The sequence below is a fragment of the Lygodium microphyllum genome, chromosome 26, assembly GCF_053477565.2.
Source record: "Lygodium microphyllum isolate KBCC chromosome 26, Lygodium_microphyllum_v1.1.10, whole genome shotgun sequence".
Lineage (NCBI taxonomy): Eukaryota > Viridiplantae > Streptophyta > Polypodiopsida > Schizaeales > Lygodiaceae > Lygodium > Lygodium microphyllum.
Window position 1 is genome coordinate 45,643,758 of NC_141160.1, and position 8,859 is coordinate 45,652,616.

General features: G+C 38.9%; 1 protein-coding gene across 1 annotated transcript; it reads left to right on the top strand.

Moving 5' to 3' along the window:
• Positions 1 to 600: 600 nt before the first annotated feature.
• On the top strand, positions 601 to 7,263 carry LOC148013220 (dihydroflavonol 4-reductase-like). Its single transcript, XM_087667481.1, has 6 exons — positions 601 to 982; positions 1,063 to 1,232; positions 5,105 to 5,320; positions 5,430 to 5,589; positions 6,464 to 6,665; positions 6,918 to 7,263. The coding sequence occupies exons 1-6, from the start codon at positions 832 to 834 to the stop codon at positions 7,066 to 7,068; spliced, it is 1,050 nt and encodes a 349-aa protein (XP_087523607.1). The 5' UTR covers positions 601 to 831; the 3' UTR covers positions 7,069 to 7,263.
• Positions 7,264 to 8,859: the final 1,596 nt, after the last annotated feature.

The following is an 8,859-nucleotide window of genomic DNA, read 5'->3' on the forward strand; positions in this document are numbered from 1 at the left end:
AAAAAAAAATTCATGTGGTATGTTTCATATTCTATAAAGTAAATCCTACCAGCATAGCTGATCTGCATAAGAGACCAAATGGGTTTTAATAAAGAAATGTGGAAAATGCACTCCTTTGAAAAATGGGAATACGTCTTAGATTTGAGATGCTTATAGTTGTATTATCGGTTCTGGTATCAATCATGTACGCGAGACCTGCCTGTAAAGTTGTAGTCTATCCACGCGCGTCCATGTGCCAGGAGCCTCACAAAGAGAGAGAGAGAGCGGGGGGAGGAAGGAAGGAGCCTCACAGAGAGGGAGAGAGAGAGAGAGAGAGAGAGAGAGAGAGAGAGAAGGGGGGCGGGGGGAGGAGGGAGAGGGGGGGAGGAAGGAAGGAGCCTCACAGAGAGAGAGAGAGAGAGAGAGGGGGGGGGAGGAGGGAGACAGAGGGAGCTTCCTTGGTGGGCTGAAAGCGCCGTCTTACCAGGGTGGGTGACGAATACCTATCAACCCGGGCACAGAGAGAGAGAGAGTACTTTGAGGGAGAGAGACAGAGAGAGTCTAGAGAGAGAGAGGGAGAGGGGGGGGAGGAAGGAAGGAGCCTCACACACAGAGAGAGAGAAGGGGGGGCGGGGAGGGAGACAGAGGGAACTTCCTCGGTGGGCTGAGAGCGCCGTCTTACCAGGGTGGGTGACGCATACCTACCAACCCGGTCTCTTACCAGTTTGTGAGAACCGTGGACACACACACACACACACACTCTCTCTCCCAGCGCGTCGGCACAGAGAGAAAGAGAGAGAGAGAGAGAGAGTGTGTGTGTGTGTGTGTGTGAGGGAGAGAGAGAGAGAGAGAATGGCTTCCGGCGAGACCAGCAGCTGCTCCGATGAGGTTGACAAGAGGAAGACGTATTGCGTGACGGGCGCGTCGGGCTACCTGGCGTCCTGGCTGGTCATGCGCCTCCTTCAACGCGGCTGCCGCGTCCGAGCCACCGTCCGAAACCCAGGTATTACCTGCTTAATCCATGCCTTAATACTTCTTCGGTATTACTACTCTCCTCACCAATCACAAAACCACCCTGCGCAGACGATCCCCTCAAGACCGCCCACCTCCGGCGCCTTGACGGCGCCCCTGACAGGCTCCAGCTGGTCAAAGCTGACGTGCTCGACCAGGATTCGCTCGCCCTGGCCTTCCAACAATGCCACGGTGTCTTCCACGTGGCCGCACCCTTGCCGTCAGATGCTGCCCAAGACCAGGTGATGCCACCTAGTTTCCCAACATAGATATCATGTGGATCAATATTAAGTCGTTGGTGCGACATGGTTCATTGTATTCGCATTGTCTTTAAATAATGTTCGCATCTATCAACAGTGCGCCTTTGCACGTTCTTACCTTTTTTTCTAAATTTTATAATGCGAAAATTATCTATATTAGATAGGTGAAGTAATGACACGCCCTTGAGATCCAAGCGTCATGATGACTTCAAGCTGCAAACTCATAGACCAAGCTCCAAAACAAAGAGTTGAAACCCATACGTGCCTTGGGTTGAGACTCTTCTCATACTACTAGCAAAAGCCACCTTACGGATGTGATCCTTCTTCCTAAGATTTGTAAGAAGCAAGAAATGTAAGCCAAGCTTCAAGCAATTGCTCCCATTGTGGAACCCTAGAGAATGCTCTTTTGTTCTCTAGAAGTTGGCTACATCTGTCAGAGACACTTTCTTAACTTCTTAAGGATAACTCCAAAGGTTCTACTAGTGTAATGTGACTCTAAATCCTTTTAGAACTTTGATGATCTCCTCATTCACCTTCAGCCAACAATCTTTGAAAATTGAGAGTTAAGATAGATCCAGTCTTTGCAAATAGTTAATCATTTCACTACTTTTATATCCAAGAGAAGACAATAGCTCTTAAGGCTTAGATCACTTGATTGAAATAAGTTACAAAATATGACAACATTTCAAAGCTTCATGGTTTCTTTATCCCATCATTCCTTTTTGCCTGAAAAGCACCAATGTGCTATCTATTCTCTCAACAAATCCATTCCGAAATTTGTTTCCAAACAAATTTTACTCCCTTGCAGTTCCAACTCCTCTTCCCTTTTGCACACGAGGCATATGGGAGAAACCTTCATTATCTTCACAATCTTCTCTTTGGTGGGGAGCTTATTCATCACAACCTTCCACTACATTAGATTGCGCTTTTAGGAAGGTGTCTCTCCCCAAACCCCCATGATTCTCCATTTCCATGTTCTCTTCTTCAAGCAAGGATATCGCTTCCTCTAGTATTAAATGACTATATCAATATGACTAGAATCCTTCTTGAAATAACCTCTTCTCCTCTTGCACTTCCAATGCTGCGACCATAAAATTATCTTTGTTGTTGTTGGCTATTATTTTGACCGTAGGCCAGTGGTGGGGCTTCTTGTTCCATACCTCTTGTAGATACTTCCCTTCCTTGTTAGTAAGATGGGAAGCCACCTTGATTTGCTCCATCCCTACAACCTCTAATGCATCAGGGGCCTAAGTATCACTCCACCTCATGATTCCATTTGCAATATTTTACTCAACTAGTTGTAGGTTTTCTTCTACGAGACTATATGGAGGATCAAAGGCATGCTTTAAGCTACAAATATCCTACAACAATGAAGAGTCTCCTACTTAGCTTCTTCCAATAGGCCTTTGCATACTATTCACCAACATTTGGGCCACTTGTGATTCAAGGATTGCAACCCTTTTTCCCAAGTGCAAGATATCTACCCAATTCAAGGCAACTAACTTTCCTTTCTTTATTTAGACCTTGGTGGCAATCCAAGCTTTGATGAGTGAAGCCCATAGTTATAGACAATCTGCACTCTTATAGAGCACCACAAGGAGCATTGGAAACTTCTAGATCATCTCATTAGATACATCTAATCCACCCCCTTCTTTCACTGCTATTACTAGTAGCCACAAGATGGATCCCCATCCCCTTTTGCATAACTATGGTAGTTTCCATTGATCACATAGGGATGGTTTGATAGTGATAGATCTGCAATTGATTATGACAATTCTAGCTCACAAATATTATTGTAGCAATAACTTGCGGATACACCTACTGGTAACTTTATGATCATTCTACCCTATGATTCCCATCGTAGTAACTTGTTACTACACATCCTACTGTATTAAACAAGTTACAATTACAAAGATCACAATTGTGATATTTAACCTAGACACTACATCACATAATATACACACTAGTTCCATGACTATTTTGAGCGAAAGTTAGAACAAACTCACCATTAGGCTACATAAAAGGGTTCCCTAGGTCATAGAAGTCTGTCGGCATGTGTTAATTATGACTATACCAATGCACACACATGCTACAAACCTCACAAGAATGAAAACTTTCGGTCCAAAAAGTGTGCAAACATTTTTTAGCATTGTAAGAAAGTTTGTTTTAGCAGTTTGCTTGTCCTAATCTAACTCCCCTTATCTTTTGAAGACATAGTGAATGGTAAGCGAGAACATTTCTTTGTAGCACATGTGGCATTTTTATTGAGCTTTTCATTTAGGATTAGGAGAATATTAGAGTTGATAGAGCAAAGGTACATTTGAAAATTTATTGGAAATTTCAAGGTGAGGCTCATAAGATTCATGTCTTTTAAGGCCATAAAGTTCAAGTAGCAAAAAGGGTCAATAGTTTTGATTGAGGAGAGTGAAGTGTGATGATAATAAAGACATTGAGATGGTGGTTAATTCTACTCACAAATTTTTGCTAACGGTAATTCTAATATTATTCAAGGTGATTGATCCTTGATATCCAACATGCTCCAAGTATAACCATTCGACAAGATACTTAGATATGTAATAAGAAATCATAAGACCAAACTCCTTTTTGTGAACCAAAAAGAGATTCATAGTGGATTGTGAATCTTGGTCTTGAAAATATTTAAGCTTGGGCAAGTGTTCATATATATGATGTGGCCTTTTTGTTTGGAAATATCTTCTAAATAGTGCTTTAACTTGTTATTTCAATTAATTAAAGCTAAATTTCATGGGTGTGAGCATTGTGTGATAGGCTTTGGAGGGAAACTAGTTGCTATATATCATGTGTTTCATCATTAGTGGCTTATGTTGTAGTTGTTTACAACTTTTCTCAATGGAATTGGGCCATGATTGAAAGGTTCATTAATGAATTCTTATGGTCTTAAAATCCTCATAAGGTGTATCACTCTATATCTTGGAAGTAGATTGATTTAGCTAAGGAAGAAGAAGGCTTGAGCTACTTGCTGAGGAAGAAAGAAGACTTACTTTGTATTTCTTCTTTAGGCTGAGTCAATTTTCAAGCATGGGTTGTTATTATGAGAGCATGGATCTCCAATGCTTTAACTTTGTGACTGGCCTTTCTTTGTAGGATATACCCTTCTCTCTAAGAGGTGATATTAAAATCAAGAATTTGGTATTAGCTCAAAGCTTGGTTAGTTTGTGGAAGCCTATTCCTCAAATGGTGACATGGAAAGGTAGGCATTGTGGGAAAGGGGACTCCTCTATATTTTCTATTTGCTTCACTAAGAAAGAAGTCTCAAATGATAAACCTTCTTACAAAAGAGCTTATGAGGCTTAGCCAAAGCCTTAGCTTTTTAGGTTCATTTTAGTAATCATGCTTCAATTTCTTACTTTCTTTGGATTAAGAAAAAAACTTGGTCAAGTCCATGCAAATTAGATGATTGGTCACAATTCAAATGCTGTGCAATAGTTATCATCCAAACTTCAAACATGTTGGTCTTTTAAATTGATATTTTTATGTTGCAATTCTTGTACTTGTCCCATTGTTGAACACTCAAAGGTCTCTCTCTCTCTCTCCCCCAAAAAGCTTGAAATATGTCGTTAAGATCTTTGCAATTGATAAAACCAAGCTTGAAACATGTTTTTAAGAAAATTTTTATTAATTAAAAAAGATCTCGAACGATTTTTATAAGAGTTTTTCAATTAACAAAAAACAATTTTATAACATGTTAGCTTTTCAAGCACCAAAGAGATCTTGAAACACCATTTTAAAGCTTTTCAATTAGCAAAGAGGTTAAATTTGTTGAGTAAATTGGTTTCATAATAAGGTATAGATTCATTATGGCTCCCTGTTATTAGGGTGAGACTATCCAAGACAACATTGATGCAACCTTAAATGTGATGAGAGCAAGCTACATGTCAAGGTGCATCAAGAAGGTGGTCATAACTTCCACTTTTTATGCTGTGGTGCAAACGGGAAAGCAAATAAGTGAGGGTGCTACAAAGATTTTGGAGCTAGATGAATCAACATGGACATCTATCGAGTATTGCCAAAAAGAAAAGATGCAAAGTTGGGTAGGATTAAGGCCACACCTTGTATTGATATAATCTCTAAAAGCATATTTTAGTGGTATCATAAAGTTATATGTCATAACAATACAATTTGGTTCCATTTGCTCTCTAGGGTTACATGGTTGGAAAGACTCTTTCCGAGAAAGCAGCCTTAGATTTTGGAGATGAGCATGGTTTGGATGTGGCCACGATATTGCCTTCACTTGTTGGAGGCCCTTTCCTTACGCCTACTATTCAATCGAGCATGAACTTGTACTTTGCATTGATGAAAGGTGAAAACATATTCAATTTTGTTTTTGGTTATAAAGTTGATCTGATGGCTTTCGGGTTTGTCTAATGTGCACATGATGTGCAATCAAGTACAATATTCATTCATGGATGCAAATGGGTCTACATGTGTGTGTGTGTGTGGGCGCGCGCGTGCACGTGTGCACACACACACACATTTGTGCATGCATTTGTGCTAGGAGGAAGAGGGCATGCATTACTTATGATAGTTCACCAAAAGTCATGTCACATACCATCTCATGTTCTACTTTGTTAAATGATTTTGTTGCTTATGAAGATACATCTCAATAGGATTCTAGAAGTTGCATATTCTTGACCTTGCGTTTCCATGATATTATGTTCTAGTGTGATCACTCTATCATAGTTTTTCTCACACAATATGGACTGTTTGAAGTTTGTTAAATAATGCTAATTTGAGGCAAAACTATTTGAAGTTGGTTAAGGCTACCATAGATTGTTTGAAGTTGGTTAAGGCTACCATAGATTGTTTGAAGTTGGTTAAATAAGGCTAACATGAGGCAATACTATTGGCCTAAAACCCATGTGGTCATTGCAACCTAATTTCACAAACATAACTAAGAGCTAAAAGAAAGGTTTGAATATACTATAAAGCCTCAAGACATGCCTCTTGCATATAATCACCATGTGTTTGGTTTAGGGATCAACTAGCTTTCCTTTTATATGCCACTTTATCTCGTACGAATAATCTTACTCATTCTTCATTATTCTTGTATTTTGAATGGATGTGATGTTGAAATGACGCATTTAAGTATAATAAGTGCAAGAACATTTATTGCATGTCTTTCTTGAGCATATTATAAGGAGTAAACAAGGTTAACTTTTCTTGTTGCACCATAGATGTGGCCCCTTGGATGTTCCCTCTTCTTCGTTATATGTCATATGTGCATGTGGAAGATGTGATTGAGGCTCATATACTTGCTATGGAGGATCCAAGAGCAAAGGGTCGTTATCTGTGCTCTGCTGTAGATGCCACATATACTCAAGCTATTGACGTGGTCTCAAAACTCGTAACATTGCATGGCCTTCCAGTACACAACAAGTAAGATCATCATGTGATTTCTTCAAGATACACCTTTTTCTTTCATGGTGAAAGCCATGAAATAAATGTAACTTGTTATTTGAAAAGGAAATGTGGAATCCCAATAGTTGATTCATTAATCCATAGAAAGTTGTACTAATTGATTAGATTTTGTGGTTTTGTAAGGAAAAATGTTTAATATTGAGAATTTATTTAGTTTTCTAGCTTTTCTTACATTGCCCCTTTAACTTAGTTTCTTACTTCTACACTCAGGCCTCCTTTTATTACTGATGAGATACCCACATTCAAGCTCAATTCCAAAAAGTTGGAGGCTCTTGGTTTCACATATAAGTATCCAACACTTGAGAGCATCTTCAATGATGTCATCCTTGGTTTAATACAAAGAGGCTACTTAAAGCAATAAATCATAACTTTGGCATAGACCCCAAAAGTTTGCACATGATTTCCCATAGGGTAGTATTTTTCCTGGGGAATTCACTATATCTATGCCCTGTAAATCAAATGCATTCAATGCCTATTTATAAATATTATTGCATGTGAATTTTCTCTTAATAAAACATAACCCCTTTCTATTCAATCTATAAATAACGTCTTTATATGGGATCCTTCTATATGTAAAAAAATGTGTAAAAATGGTATTTAAAAAATTCCTTATGTTGAACCCATGTGATACATACATATGCTTATGATTGGCCTCCCTGGGGTATTTTTTTGCAATTCTTCGATCATCAAGATATAAGCCGCCTTACAATCTTAGCTTCATGTACAAATATCCAATAGCCAAGAGGATATTTGATCATGCCATCCTCAATTTTCTATAAATAGCCTACTTAAAACACTAAACCATACCTTTTGTAGAGATGTTAGAAGTTTGCAAATGATTTTCCATGGGGTGCTTTTTTAATGCAATTCTTCAATCATTAATATGTAAACTTTACAATAAGACATAAAGGATGTGCTTCAAGGTTAATTTTCATTGCTTCTATTATCCATGTATAATGTGTGGTAGCAAACTTTTAAGTTATAAAACAAAGATACTAAATTGTATATAGAAGCTATCAAACATTGTTGAGTTAATACTCATGAGTCATACTATCTTTAGATTTCTTTTTTCCAAGGCATTGATCATAGTAGAATCAAGAGCCTTCAACAATGTCTAGTCTTAAAAAAAGCTTAGGAAGAAATAAATCAATATATCAAAGTAGTATGGCAAGCATGTGTTGTGTTGGTGCACAATTGCACATGAAGCTCTTTAATGGTTATGATTTCATTATAATAGGAGATAGAATTAGGTAGATAGGAAGAGAGGAAGATTGTCATTTTTTGTTCCATTTCTTCTTTCTTAGACATTGAATGTTAACTTTTTTGCAGCTAGTGTAGGCCTTCTTTACATTACATTGGTATTAGAGAAATAGGTTGGATCATGTCTATCATCATTGTCAACCATAGATTTAGTTGCAGGGACTAGGACATATGACTGTAATTAGATTCTTGCTCACAAGACTTGGTTGCACCTTGATCATGACTAAGACTGTGATTAAACAGGACCTCTACAATACATCGAGACTATTCTAGAAGGAGATGGACGGGGGCATCCCCCCGTCTTGAAATTCGGGTATGCCCAATGCACAAGACGACAACACATTTATTCAAAAAGTGTGTTGCAAGACTGACATGATTTGAACCCCCACCAATCCTCACACACCTCAATCTCATTACCAATGGGCCAAGCCTCTTTTGGTGAAACATTTGGGCACAGATTAGTGTGTAACCAGAGCAATGGACAACTTGCACATAACCCTAGCCGCCCGAGGTTGTGTGTAACCACCCTTACTCCATCCTCAATAGGTGCATAGGTGCGACTTTCAAGACCATGAGGTGATTGATTCTTCTAGACAAAATTTGGTGGTGGCTGGACAAAATGGACTTTTCAAACTTCAATGACGACTAAAGGCCTGGTTACTTTTTCAAAACAATAGGGTTTCTCTTCTTCTTCAAGCTCCATTACAACTTTCATGGAAGATTTCTACTCCTACCTTCTCACCATAACAAAAGCCATATGCCGATCAACAAAGGCAAGAACGCATTTTCAAAGAAGGTGACATGGTTTTCATAGGAGTTCGTCCAAATAAAAGTTCCTTATCTTTGGGGGAATTCAATAGGCTAAGTCCCAGGTATTGTGGGCCATATAAGG

Bases quoted from the DNA above. Each gene is read 5' to 3' on its own strand.
- LOC148013220 (XM_087667481.1), top strand. From the start codon at position 832: ATGGCTTCCGGCGAGACCAGCAGCTGCTCCGATGAGGTTGACAAGAGG. The intron at 983-1,062 runs GTATTACCTGCT...CACCCTGCGCAG, and splicing joins AGCCACCGTCCGAAACCCAG to ACGATCCCCTCAAGACCGCC. The intron at 6,666-6,917 runs GTAAGATCATCA...TTCTACACTCAG, and splicing joins GGCCTTCCAGTACACAACAA to GCCTCCTTTTATTACTGATG.